This window comes from Actinia tenebrosa, unplaced genomic scaffold (genome assembly GCF_029948245.1).
Source record: "Actinia tenebrosa isolate PJP-AT-01 unplaced genomic scaffold, QUT_ActTen_1.0 PGA_scaffold3__52_contigs__length_22856419, whole genome shotgun sequence".
NCBI lineage: Eukaryota > Metazoa > Cnidaria > Anthozoa > Actiniaria > Actiniidae > Actinia > Actinia tenebrosa.
In genome coordinates, this window is record NW_028292580.1 from 22,502,710 (window position 1) to 22,517,065 (window position 14,356).

General features: G+C 36.6%; 1 protein-coding gene and 1 non-coding gene across 5 annotated transcripts in view; one reads left to right on the top strand and one right to left on the bottom strand.

The window, feature by feature from the left end:
- LOC116294258 (uncharacterized) overlaps positions 1–4,944 on the top strand; it is a 23,294-nt gene extending 18,350 nt beyond the window's left edge. For 3 of the 4 annotated variants that reach the window (XM_089035039.1, XM_089035038.1, XM_089035040.1), the window contains 5 exons: positions 322–366; positions 1,180–1,302; positions 1,677–1,712; positions 1,828–1,848; positions 2,122–4,944. In XM_089035039.1, the coding sequence (XP_088891165.1) occupies positions 322–366; positions 1,180–1,302; positions 1,677–1,712; positions 1,828–1,848; positions 2,122–2,630 (734 nt within the window). In that variant the 3' untranslated portion in view covers positions 2,631–4,944. The remainder of the gene's footprint in view (positions 1–321; positions 367–1,179; positions 1,303–1,676; positions 1,713–1,827; positions 1,849–2,121) is intronic. The other variant, XM_089035042.1, reaches the window with a different exon arrangement.
- Positions 3,586–3,659, bottom strand: Trnan-guu (transfer RNA asparagine (anticodon GUU)). The gene has a single exon. It is a non-coding gene; the product is annotated as a tRNA-Asn (tRNA).
- Positions 4,945–14,356: the final 9,412 nt, after the last annotated feature.

Below are 14,356 nucleotides of genomic sequence, written 5' to 3' on the forward strand. Positions count from 1 at the left end.
TGTCCTGACTTAGATCAGCCCATGCAGAGGTTGTTGCAGGGTTCAATCTGTGAGTTAGCCGTGTCCTGACTTAGATCAGCCCAGAGGTTGTTTCAGGGTTTGATCTGTGAGCTAGTCATGCCCTGACTTAGATCAGCCCAGAGGTTGTTTCAGTTTCGATAAAATTTGAATTTTTTGAGGAAGTATCTAACTCTCTTTCATTTGGTTATAAATTACCCACTAACCTCAACAAATCATCCCCACTCTCCCCTCCCCCGGCATCTGTGAGATATCGACGCCCTGACTTTGAAAAATCGATGGCTTACTGTAGTTGTCTTATAGGTAATCCCATCATTGTTCCCGTTCCTCCAAAGAAATATGGGAAAGGTAAGTATTTTTTGGTTGAGATTAAAAAAACCCGCAAAATTCAGTCCTGAGAGTCATTTTATTTATTCTAAAGCGAAGGAGAGAGCGAAATGAGCGAGTATGGTGCACTCTGGTCTAAATTGGGTACAAATATCTTTCGTTTTATCATGCCTTATCTGGGTGTTATCTGTATTATATAGCTTAGATAAGAAGCACGCTCTTATTGGTCGATAACTTTCCTGTATTGGTAATGTCATACGCGGGACAATTTTTAGCGCAACTTGATTGCAACGATGTTTTGAGTTTCATGTGAAGTTCGTGTTCAAAAAGCTGCAACATGTTGCCCCAAAACAATGTTGTTAAAAATCGTAAACTTGCACCATATTACACGAGAAGAAGTTTTCACTCAAAAAAAGGATCGCTCCTTTCGTGCGTTTTTTCATTTCTTGATTTGGTATTGCCGTTTATGAAATAACTGTTATTAATCTCGCGCTCTGATTGGCGGGACGCGCGTGCATTGTGAAAGTAGAAAGTGCAATTTCTATTTCGTCATTCGTATCCCAAATATATGCTACAATTATTTGTATTTTATTTTTTAAAAACTTGCTTGCTGTACTTTGTGAAGTTGTAAAGCACTTGGGAATTGGCAGAACTCTTGTGAAGTGTTGAGAAGTACCCCGCTACACGTAGTGGCAATTTCGGCGTGCTTTATAACTGCAAATACCACGCGCACGTTTTTCTATTTCTTCAATGAAGCCCAGAAAGTTGCATTGTTTCTTAAATTCAAACCACCGGTAACCCGGTAATAAAGATGATGTTGGTTGTTTGAAACAGATGTTACTCTACAAACAGGATCAATAGCTGGAGGTGTCATAGCAGGAGTTGCCTTCATTACTGTCCTGTTCGTCCTACTGTATCGTAGGAAATGTGTACATTCAGAAACCCCTGATAACGAAAGTAAGTATCACATCCTTCCAGTCATTGATCTTAAAATATATACGTCAATCATCTATTTTTTTCTTCCTTCCATCCATTCATCCATCCATCCATCCATCCATCCATCCATCCCTCCCTCCCTCACTCCCTCCATCCGTCCATCCGTCCATCCATCCATCCATCTACGCATCCATCCACCCATCCATTCATCCATCCATCCATCCATCCATTCATCCATCCGTCGGTCCGTCCATCAATCCATCCATCCATCTACCTCTCCATCCATTCCTTCCTTCCTTCCACCATCCTTCCATCCACACCACAGTCCGTTGAACCACCCCATCTATCCATGCATCTCTCTCATGTTGTTACTATTTTTGATCTTATCTTAATAGTTGGCATCACAATTCCATTTGCAAATAACGCTGATGGTAAGTTAAAGATTTGGGCGAAAAATTTGTATTAGAAGGAATTTCACTTCTCTCAAAGAAATAGCTGTTCAAAATATGCTATAATTAACCATTATTTTTGTTTCTTTGTTTGTAGGACTTCCAAAGATCTTAAATGGTAAGTGCACGAGAAATGTTGTATTGTTTTTCATTTGTTTGCTTTTTGTTCATTTTGTTAACGGGAATAAACGATGATGTTGCGGGAGTGCCCTCACCTCTTTCCTCTGGGGTCTCGGGTCTATTTCTGTGAGTAAGCCATGCTCTGACTTTGATCAACCCAGAGGTTATTTCAGGGTTTGATCCGTGAGTTAGCCATGCCCTGACTTAGATCCGCTCAGAGCTATTAGGGTATAGATTAAATTTATCATAATTAACACATTTCCATTCACAGATTCCAAACCAAAAAACGTCGACATCTACTTTGGATCGTATCTTCCTGAAAGCGAGAAATACGCCAATGAGGTTGCGACCATCGCAAGCATGCTGCGCGCGCATGGTTACCGCGTCATATTCGACCAAGTAGACTCCGTTGAGCTTAACAGTATGGGATTCAACTTATGGGTTGAGAAGCAAATCCTCGAGGCTAAAAAATATATCGTATTTTGCTCCCCTGGCTACTTAAAGCTCTGGCAAACATTAGCAACCAATGTTCAAGACGACAAGCTAAATCACATTAATAAGGAAGATCTAGTGCGCGTGCGTTACGAGATCAAACGTATCACCGATATCTACTCGGAATCGTGTTCAACGTCGAAAATAATCTGCATCAAAATGGATCAAAAATTGAACATGAAGTCTTTACCACCATGGATGAACCACAATATGTTATTATGGCCTGAACAAAAGTATGACATCATACGAAGACTGAATGACCAAGCAGCTATGATTATGGATCTGTGAACATGACTTATCATCGTTAGACACTTAACTTGGTCATGGACTTCTTGTACAAAGGAGATGAAAGACTTTGTCATCGTTAGTAAATGTTATTTGGGGTCGAACAAACTTATGATACCAGAAACGGAAAGGGAGGGGTTATGGATCTGTAACAATAAGATGGATAGACTTGCGACAAGAAGTTGGTTCTGGGAATTCATGTACCTTGAATGAGATCAGTTAAAGACTTCTTCATCACCAGTAAATGGTATATGGTGCCGAACAAACGTATGATACCAGAAACGGAAAGGAGGTGGTCATGGATCTGTAACAATAAGATGGATAGACTTGCGATAAGAAGTTGGTCTGGGAATTCATGTACCTTGAATGAGATCAGTTAAGAGACTTCTTCATTGCTAGTAAATGTTATTTGGGGCCGAACAGAAAATTACCAGCTACGGAAAGTCCAGGAAGTCATGTTGTAGGCATGGATCTATCTTTTTCTCTAAGCATATTTTCAAAGAGCGCATGCGTACATTTCTCATTTCTTTCCGAGGAGCCAAAAAATGTTGCAACTTTCTGAGATCGCGTTGCAACTTCCAACGCCAAATTTTCAACCATTGCGAGACAAGTTGCTGAGAAAATAGCAGTGTAACAGGACTTTGAGTCCAAATTATCCATCACTAGCTTATCTAATGCCGCGAACATCCACAGTCGGTCGACGCCAATAGTTTTCAAGAACTGTTAACAGATTTCCAATTTGTTTTCGTCAGTCTTGCTTTTAGACTTAGTAGACTTAAATTGTAGTGCTTTTGTAAAACATTTTAAAAGGAAACTTAGTGACAAAAGTAATGGAAGTCGTCGAAACGTCGGTCCAATACTTTGTAATTTTCTTTTGAAATATTAAAAATATATTCCAAAATAGAAGACACTAAAAAATAAAAAAAAGAAAAAAAAAAAAAAAAAAGATAATAACAAACGTCCCTGGGTGGGCTCGAACCACCAACCTTTCGGTTAACAGCCGAACGCGCTAACCGATTGCGCCACAGAGACTTATGACTACAATTTGTAAAGAATATGTGAATAATTTTTGGAAACATCAAGAAAAGCAGATTTACACTACAGTAAAAACCCGCGTATAAGAACCTAGGTTTTTTCAAGTTAGCCTAAACAGGTTCTTATATAAATCGTATTTAGTGTTAAATTAGGCTAACTAGGTTCTTAATTAGGTTCTTAACTTTTGTTCAAGAAATAAAATAAAGTTTCATTATAAGTTGGATATTTTTATTCAATGAGAACATGTTCTTTACAGTAACCATGTACAGTTATAGTGTTTATAGCATTATAGTGTACAGACTGCGTTATAAATATATTTTTGAAAAGATTGATTCTTTTTTTTTTTTTCTTTTTAAAAAATAAGAACCTGTTTTAGGATTTTAGCCTAAAATGGTTCTTATGTGAAGGGTGCTTAAAAATGAAATTTTAGCCTAACAGGTTCTTAAATTTTAGGTTCTTATACGCGGGTTTTTACTGTATTCCCAGTGTATTATTCTTCGATTGCACGTAACGTCAGCACTGCAATATTGATGGCATTTAACAAAATATTTTTCATTAGTATCCATGGTAAAATACCACCAACATGGCCGCCATGTCTTTGTCGTTTAACTCTCTTGGCAAAACTACAGAGAGAGTCCGACTCCGGATAAATTATTATGTCAATTAAGTATACCGTTGATCAATCTTTTTTGGGGGGGGGAGGGGAAATTCAAGAATATTCCTCATAAATGAAGGCTTACCTTTTGTTTCTGGCCAAATATGCTCCAGTTTCGAGTTCTCTGTATCTCAAAGTAAGCCTCCATTTTGTGCAGAAGATTCATGTGTTCGAGTGAAATTCCGTGGAATTTTAAACTGTATATTGTTGATGTTGTGCATTCTTTACTTTACCTTTGGTATTCATTTTTTTAGTATTTTGATACTGAAATGAGACAAACCGTGAGTAAATGAGTCTGCAATCAAGGAACACAGCGGTATTAGCCTTTCCGAAGGTTAGGAAAGTACTGGGCTGAGTTGGCATTGCATTGCATTGTGGGACGACCCCATAATGCATTGCAATGCCAACCTGGCCCAGTTTTTTCTTCGGCCTTGGGTTTGCTAATAGTGTATGATTTCGAAAACGGCTATTCGTAAGTTTTTGACAAAAATAGCGACCAAAGATTATATCGGTGAGCATGAAATCGATAAAGATCTTAAAACATTACATTTCTCTTGTAAGTATGTAAATAGACAATCAAGAAATTTAAAAATTAAGAATTAAATTCAATAAAGTGATTACATATAATGAATGTGTAGAAAATACTTGAGGGGGTGGGGGAGGGGGTGGGGTGAGGGCCTGACAGGAGTACTGATGCGTCTCTGTGCAATCAATGGTGGTAGAGCTGTATCAAGTCCGACTGACAGTGTGTTTCAAATTCCCTTTATCATATACACCTACTTGCAAGTACGTTGACATACGAAAATAGAACATTAGTAATTTAGTGAGAAAGGAATACATTAAAAGAGAAAAGAAAAAGTTCAGCTTCAGTGATCTTCTTTTGTTTTTTAATATAATTCCTGTCCCACTAAATCACTAATGTTCTATTTTCGTATGTCAACGTTCTTGCAAGTTGGTGTAATTATCCATAAAATACCTATATTTTTCCTTTTCGAAAAACTGATATATTTGATTGATAAAGACTATAATAAAGACTTTTCATAATATGAAATAATAAAATTATAAAAACCTGATTTTATAAAATAAAAAAGTTGATTTTATGGATAATTATATAATAAACAGAATATTACATGAGCGCTTGGATACGAAATTTATCTTGTGTTGAAAATCTCTCAAGATCTTTTCAACACTCGAAGATAATTGTCGTATCTCCACGCACCTTTCTAATATCCTCTATTTTTCTACAGCTCTCTTTTCCATATGGGTATAATCAACTTCAGAAAAGGCTAATAACGAGACCATAGTATACCAATATTAAATGATCACAATACTTCGATAAACGACCATGACTTCTATGTTGTATGAGTCGTTCTACAAAGAGTCCCGTCAATCTTAGGCCCTGTCCACACTATGCCGGATAAATTTGAATCCGCAACTTTCACACCGAAAAAAAATTTTTCGTCCACACATGAAAACGGATAAAATGTTTCGCGTCTACACTAGTCCGATCAGAGGCGGCAAAAACGCTTTATTGAACATGTGCATCGAAGCTGAAATCGAGCCCGCGGTGAATTTTTAGCCTTCCCGCCATGTTCCCATGACAATCATGACGTCATCTTATTCGAAAAATTTCGGATACGAAATGTTCTTCGTCCACACTAATAATACGGCTAGCCGGCGTTTTCAAATTGTTCCACTCTGGAGACCGTATTCCGAAAAATTCGTTTTCGGTGAAGAATTGTTCCGGATTCGCCCGGACTAGTGTGGACGGTAGGCCTAACCGAAATGAATAAAAATTCGGATTCAAATTTATCCGGCATAGCCGTGTGGACGGGGCCTTAAAAGATTATTGAAGAACTCTTGTGGGGAATGTTAATCATCAGCTGAATCACAAGTTTTCAATAGTATTCTTTCTGGCTGACAGCACATGGTGGTCAGTGATTGACAGTAGTGTTTAACAGCTCTTTAGTTGTCTTGACTTTGATGGGCATTGCGCATAAATACAATACCTTGTTACCTTCTTCACTGAGCCAAATCGAAATACTTTATGTTGTAAGAAACCAGCGAATTATATCATAATTTTACGAAGCAGCACACGTTATACAAGGTAAGAATTAGGTTAGATTAAGAAAAAAACCTAGCTAGCTACGATACTTTATAGAGTGAAGTCACCAAATCCGTGATAAAGATATAAAGATTAATTAACAATTAGACTAAGAGGTCGAGTTTTCTATGCGTCAATAGATAGACTGTTTCACTCATAGAAAACGAGAACGAGTAGTCTAATTGTTTTAGCATAAACCTACTAGCTAATATTATAATATTGAAAACTAAGAATGACGCTGAAAACTTTACTGAACAAAACGACGGTCAACCGGCAGCACTGTTTTCGTTCATCTTTGCGAACTCGACTCTTGTCTCGCTGTTGTAGGCGGAGCTTGAAGATAGGACGCGCCATAAAATGGAGTACCTGATATTACCGTTCTTGAGAGTCCAGATGTATTTGCTGAGTTCAGTCGAGTTTTTATGTTGTTCGTGGCGGAATGAGGCGGTGTGGTTTCTGTATCTTGTTTTGAAGTCGTTTTCTGTGAGTCCTATGTATAATAATAATAAATAATCTTTATTGAGGTTATCGCTGTCACCATAAGGTGATTTACAAGAGAGACCTCTAAAATAAATATATAACAAAAAAGAAAAATGAAGACTAAAATATAAATATATAAAAAATAACAAAAATGTAAATTTACAAATAATGACAATGTTAGAATGCAGACACTAAATGTGTGCAACACAGAAGCTAGGCATATTACCACTGAACTTTACAATGCTCAGTAGCAATAGAGCAGAGTGTTGCACACATTCAGTGTCCGCATATCAAATAGTCAAATATTAAAAATAGATATTATATATGAGATATGAATAGGATTAATTAAAAATTATTAGTGTCGATATTAAAAACTATTTAAATTTCTTAAAGCTCTTTTAAAACTAGCTAATGATGGGCTTTGTCTAATTGATAAGTCTAATTCATTCCAGTCGTTTGAGGCAAAATTTGTCGATGTCCAGTAACCCCAGTTTCTAGTAGAAGCACTCTTACGGATATTGTTCTTAGATCTAGTGTTATAATTGTGTATGTCTTTATTAAATACTAAGTTAAAACGATGTGAAAATAAATCATTTAAACATTTATAAAGAAAAGTTGCCCTATGCTCGGCCCTACGTCTTGCAAGAGTTTTCCATTTCAGTTTATTCAGGGCCTCATTAGAAGATGATCTCATAGGTAAGTCTAGAATTATTTTTGCAGCTTTGTTGTGTAAAGTTTGAAGCTGCAACATTAGAGTGGAATTGCCCCTATCACCCCATACAATGTCTGCGTAATCAAATAATGGTAATACATAGCTGTTAAAATACAGCAATCTAGCATCTAAAGGTAGACAATAACGAATACGTTTAAGTAGACCTAGCTTCTTATTTATCTTGGAGAACATTTGATCAACATGATCTTGCCAATTTAAGCGACTGTTGATAACAATACCTAAATACTTAAATGAAGTAACTTCATCAAGGTCTGTATTATCAATATTAAATGTAATAGAGTCTATCTTAATCAGTCGTTGACTGCTACCAATGATCATAAACTTAGATTTACTTGTACTAAGTGTCAAGTGATTTAACTTTAGCCATTTGTTCAGTTTTTCCAAGTCTGAGTTCATGTAGGACTTGATATTGTGCAGAGATTTATCAGAAATGAAGAGAACAGTATCATCTGCGTAAAGAGTTACGTCACAGTGTTCCAAGTGATCTGGTAAATCATTGATATACAACGAAAACAGTAAGGGACCCAAAATGGAGCCCTGAGGTACACCAATTTGGACTAATTCTGGACCAGATTTTGTGTCATTGCAGACCGTCACTTGGCATCTATTGGATAGGTAGGATTCAAACCAGTTGTAAGCAGGAGAAGTATTCAGAACACCAAGACTGCATAACTTAGATAGTAGGATAGAATGATTTATCGTGTCAAAGGCCTTAGTCAAGTCAATAAACACAGCACCAGTAAGCTTTCCTTTATCCATGGATGAGAGAATTTTGTCTGTAAACATAGCCGAAGCAGTGACAGTAGAAGAGTTTAGTCTGAAGCCAAATTGTTTTTGAGAAAGCAGGTTATTATTACGGAGATAAGAGTAAAGTTGCATGTGTACGACTTTCTCTAAAAGTTTGCTAATAGTGGGCAGTACCGATATCGGTCTATAATTAGAAGGATCTTGCTTACTACCCTTTTTAAAAAGAGGAGATACCTTTTCCAATTTCCATGTAGACGGAAAACAGCCAGTGTCTATGGAGATGTTAAATAACGATGTGAGACTTGGTGCAATAATATCAGCAGCATCCTTTAACAAACGAGAACTTATTTTGTCTAAACCAACTGCTTTGTTAGGTTTAAGTTCATTTATCATTTTTACAACAGACTCATAATTGATCGCTTGAAATTCAAAAATGCTGGAGGCTTGTTTAACGCCATTAGCTGTCAAAGTGTTCCTCATTGAGAATTTCTCAGCAAGCTTTAAGCCAATAGTTGCAAAAAACTTGTTGAAGATTGATGACATTGATGTAGGGTTGGTATGAGTAATCCCATCTGATATTAAGCTGGTTATACTGTGTTTGTGTGAATTACTTCCAGGTATGACTTCCTTGATAGATTTCCATAGATCACTAGAATTATTTCGAGAGTCTTTAATAAGATTGCAGTAATACTCCGATTTAGACTTTTTGATTTTACGTTGGACCTTATTTCTTAAAGCACGATATTTTGTCCAATGAGAATTAGTTTTTTTACCTTTAGCCTTTTTGAGATGGTAATTGCGATTTCTCATCAAGGTTGCAATTTCAGAAGTCATCCAAGGAGTCCGAGATCCTCTTACTCTACGTGTTTTAGTTGGCGCATGCTCTTCCGCAACTTCTAGAAATAATTTGTTCCAAGTTTGAACACAGCCTTCTAAGTCTTCAGGGTTATTAAGAGCAACGTGCCATGGGACATTATTGAGATCTTGTCTGAAAGATGATTTGTTGTATGACTTAAAACTTCGGTATTCAAGTGTTTTTGGCGGAACCTGTATAAGACCACTTTTGAAAACACAATGCACCATTGAGTGATCACTGATACCAAAATCCTTTACTCCAGAATCAACAATTTTGTGAGCATTGTCAGTGAATATTAAATCAATTTGACTTTCAGAATTTTCAGTGATGCGTGTTGGAGAGTCAATTATTTGTTTAAGATCGTGAAGGTCTACTATTCCCTTGAGTTTTCGTCTATCTGACTGATTTACATTTCTTTTCTTTTTACTTGAATAATCAATGTTGAAATTGCCAAGTATAATTTTGTTAAAGTGGGATTCAATTCCGTCCAAAGAATTATTAAAATCTTCAAGAAATTTATCCACTTGTTGACTTGGGGGTCGGTAAATGCAACCAACAATTAAAGGCTTACAGCGAGTCCGATTCACTTGTATCCAGATTGCCTCGTTGTTATTAAGAAGGTCTTTTCTCTCAGTAAATATCAAACCCTCACGAATATAAATAGTTACTCCACCTCCAGTTCTTTCACTGCGATTCCTTCGAATAATAGAATATCCTGGTAACTCCACTTCACTGTCATCTATGTCTTTATTTAGCCAGGTTTCAGATAACGTTATAATATCCGCGCCTTTGGAATCACACATCAGTAATTTTAATTGATCCATCTTTCCGAGAAGGCTTCGAACATTCAAATGAATAACCGAAAGCCCTCTAGCTTTGAAATTAAGAGTTGGTACGCCAGAAACATTGCCAGGACCAGGTTGAGAATTTATATCACCAGCCAATAAGATAAACGATAAAGCCAGTAGAGATGACTCGGTCAAATTGAGCAGCTTTAGTAATTTGCATGACGAAGGCAACTTGTCTAGTTTCGAGTACACATGTCTTGGGCCAGAATTTCTATTGTAAATCGGCCTCACATCTAAGTTAGATCCAACAAGAATGTGACCAAGATAGTTATTAGCTCGAAAATGTGGTTTGAGCTGGGTCATAAGCAAATATATGACCATAAAAATCATAATTTTACGAGAGCAAGTCAGGAACATGCCGCCCGCCATAATGCTAACCAATAACTGCCAGTTTAAGTCCACTTAATGTATATCTGAATAAAACCTGTCTTGCAAACGCCTAATTAGTGTACAAGAATGATATGAATACTTGAATGAGGTAGGTGTGTTCTTACAATCTATCCAGCTGTGCTTAAAAAGCTATGACGCCAAAACCTTTTTATGTATGTTGCGGTAGTGTTGTTGTCCTTTCTTGTGACGGTGGCTTGGTATACAACAGCTCCAGCAAAAGATGTAACCTTTGTCTTAAAGAAAAGTTTCTAATAATTTATCGACCGGAACTCTCATCATTAAATAAGCGCAACGAACTTGTATCTTCATGCCGCCACAGAAACAAAGCATTATTACGCAACAGCTAAACTACATCCACTAATTAATTATGTATACTTTTTCTATATAAATGATAGTAACGAATATTCTTATCATTAAATCCCCTGAAGAGTGAAGCAATTCACGAAACAGGCTTGTCGGGAAAAATGTTGTCTTGACTTTTTCTTCTCAAACAAATATATATATATATAAGTTCAAGCTTATATAATAGTTGCTTTAAATGTACGTGCTATGTTCGAGTGTATATATATATATATATATATATATATATATATATATATATATATATATATATATATATGGCAGAAACTGTTTACTAATATTTGTGATGAACACACTCCTTGGAAAGAGGTAAAGATTAGAAGCAAGTCTGCACCGTGGATAACGAATGACATTCGTTTTAAAATCAACCGAAGATACAAGCTGTTTAAAGCGGCTATATCTACGAGATCTCCTGAGTTGTGGAAGGAGTACAGGAAGGCTCGGAACGAAGTTACTTCAGCCTTAAGGAAAGCCAAAGCAACCTATTTTAATCAGATGTTCAATAAAGTCAAAAAATCAAGTGCTTACTGGAATATAATTAATAAGGCCACAAATCGCACAGTCTGCAAAAGTAAAATTGGCCCTCTCAAAAAAGATGATGGTACTCTCGTATTGACAGACAAGGAGAAAGCTCAGCTGATGAATTCTTATTTTGCTACGATTGGGGAAAACTTAGTAAATACGCTACCAGCATCTGAAGATAACTGTCAACATGATGACGTAGTACTGCAGCATCAACCATCACCATTAGCGATGACATTAATTTCTCACCGCACAGTCCATGAAAAGATCAGTAAACTTAAAGCTAACAAGTCAACCGGACCTGATGGTATCTCACCCAAGATTCCTAAACTTGCGGGAAACGCCATAGTTCCATCACTTGTTGACATTTACAGATATAGCATTGACCACACGACAGTTTTCACGGCTTGGAAGACCGCAAGGCTGACACCAATCTTTAAAAAGGACGATGATACTGACTGTGGTAACTATCGGCCCGTCTCTTTACTTAGTGTCCCGAGTAAGATCTTGGAAATGAGGTTAACGACAGACTGGTGCAGCATGTCTTTAAGAACAATAATCTAATCTCAGAAAGGCAATGGGCATATCGTGCTGGATATTCAACAGAACTGTTGTTGGTTCATTTGACGGAGATGTGGAGAAAGGCCGTAGACTCGGGTAAGGTCGTGGCAGTAGCCTTTATCGATTTCAAAAAGGCGTTCGATAGCGTTTCGCACGACATCTTGGGGCGTAAACTGGAAAATAATTTCGGCATCAAAGGTGGCCTATTAGAGTGGATGAAGAGTTATCTAGAAGGAAGACAGCAATTTACTGTGTTGAATGGAGTTACATCTGAACTGCTGCCAGTGTCTACCGGAATTCCTCAAGGATCCGTGTTAGGTCCAACACTCTTTACACTATTTGCTAACGATTTACCATCTGTTGTTGTCTCAGGATCGTCGTATATGTATGCAGATGACACAACAATTTTCTGTATCGGCGAATCTGCAGATATTGCTGTCTCTCATCTCAATAAAGCCTTACGAGAAGTTTATAGCTGGTGCTTGGTCAACCGTTTAACACCACATCCAGGAAAAAGCGAAGTTATGATAATTAGCAGGAAGACCATTACTGGACCGTTAGCTCCTGTGCTTCTGGGCAACTCAGTTTTACGATACGTTTCAGAAACGCGTCTTCTGGGTATGACTGTGGACGACAAGCTTAGTTGGGTACCACATGCGTTGGAACTAAAGAAGAACTTTGTCAACAAATTAGAACTGCTAAAACGTTCAAGATTTCTACCTAAGGATATCTTACGGAACTTCTACTTTAGAGTAATTTTGCCCTCTGTAAAATATGGCTTAGTTTTATGGGGTTCGTGCTGTAATTCAGAAATTTTCAATTCCATTGAGAGATTACATTGTAGGGCAGCTAGGATTATCTTCAATTTACCCAAAGATATGGCGTCATCTGATGTACTTGCATTTGACAAATGGACAACAATTAAGTTAGATTATAAATTAGAAATATTTAAGATCTTTCATAAAGCAAGCAATCGTAGTCTACCAGAATCTTTATCAGAAAGTATTTTTATAAAGCGCAATAGTAAATATTCTTTACGCGGAAATGAAACTCTCGCAATTCCAAGGTTTGAAAGCAGATTTTTAAAGGACTCATTGGTGTATCGAGGCTCAGTTCTATGGAATCTAATAATTTGTAATATTGATAAGGTAACACATTCAAATTTTAAGGACATCAAAGTACAGCTCAGTGCCAAGGACTATTTTATAAATTTCAATTTTGACTCTACTGCCTCGACGTCTCGCTTTAGAAAAAAGGACTTTGTATATATGTAACATTATTTTATTATGGAGTGAATGTAACTGCGCGGGCTGTTGGACTCGCTATGGGTGGCGGGTGCTGTTCAGATGAGGTGAATGCCTATTGACACGGTGTTCACCGCATTTGTCTGTGTTTTCTGCCCCTGGCGGGTCTAATAGCTTGCGCAGTTTGCGTATGTGAATGTGTGTGAGAATTATATATAAGATATTTAAAGTTATCTAAGTTAATTAGCTATTTTTACAGATTCATACTTATATTATATTTTATTTATTTAATTTATTTTATGCACGACCCCACAAGCTTATAGCTTTAAATTTTATCGTGTTTAAATAAAGGTATTCTATTCTATTCTATTCTATAAGTTCGTGCTATGTGGAGCGAGTAAGAGATGATGGCTTTCTGCATCTTCTCCATCTTCTCCAAATTATTATTATTATCAGCAGTAAACACGTTTGAATGCTAATTAGGTAAGCTAGATAGGGCGTAATTTCGTAACCTACCAGCATGACAGGATTAATAATATATACAATCACTTAAAACCAATTATTAATGTTCTTAAGATGCAGTTTAAATACTTGGAATGTTTGAAATGTCCTTAAGATGTGATTAATTTGAATGTTCTTGCAATGTTCTATTATTATTATTATTATTATTATTATTATTATTATTATTATTATTATTATTATTATTATTATTATTACACCTTTTGCTGTTCATTAACCGCAAAGGAATTTTCATTGAAGCGAAGAAGCATTGTCATTAGAGCGAACAGGCATACAATAAGGCGAACGGAGTCTCAATAGTGCGATGGAACGTTCATTAAGAAATTTAGCATTGAATTTGACAATCGTGAATATGTTTGCGTAAGTTCATTAACGTTTTCAAACTTTTGTTATGGGATGGACCGCTCTCGGTAGAGCTACGGGATCTTTATTCTACTATCTCTTCTTCTATACTCTATCTCTACTCTTCTGACTTAAACTAATTACATGAGCTCTATTTATAATAACTTCATGACAGGTGTCATTCTACAATCAATATGATATTATCGCTGTGCCTTGATTGGCTAATGGAAATAGTAAATTCCTAAGTGTGATATCTTATTAAAGAGTAATACGACTGAAAATCATAGAACTAAACATAGCTTAAACTAAAGATAATATGTGAATATATGGTAA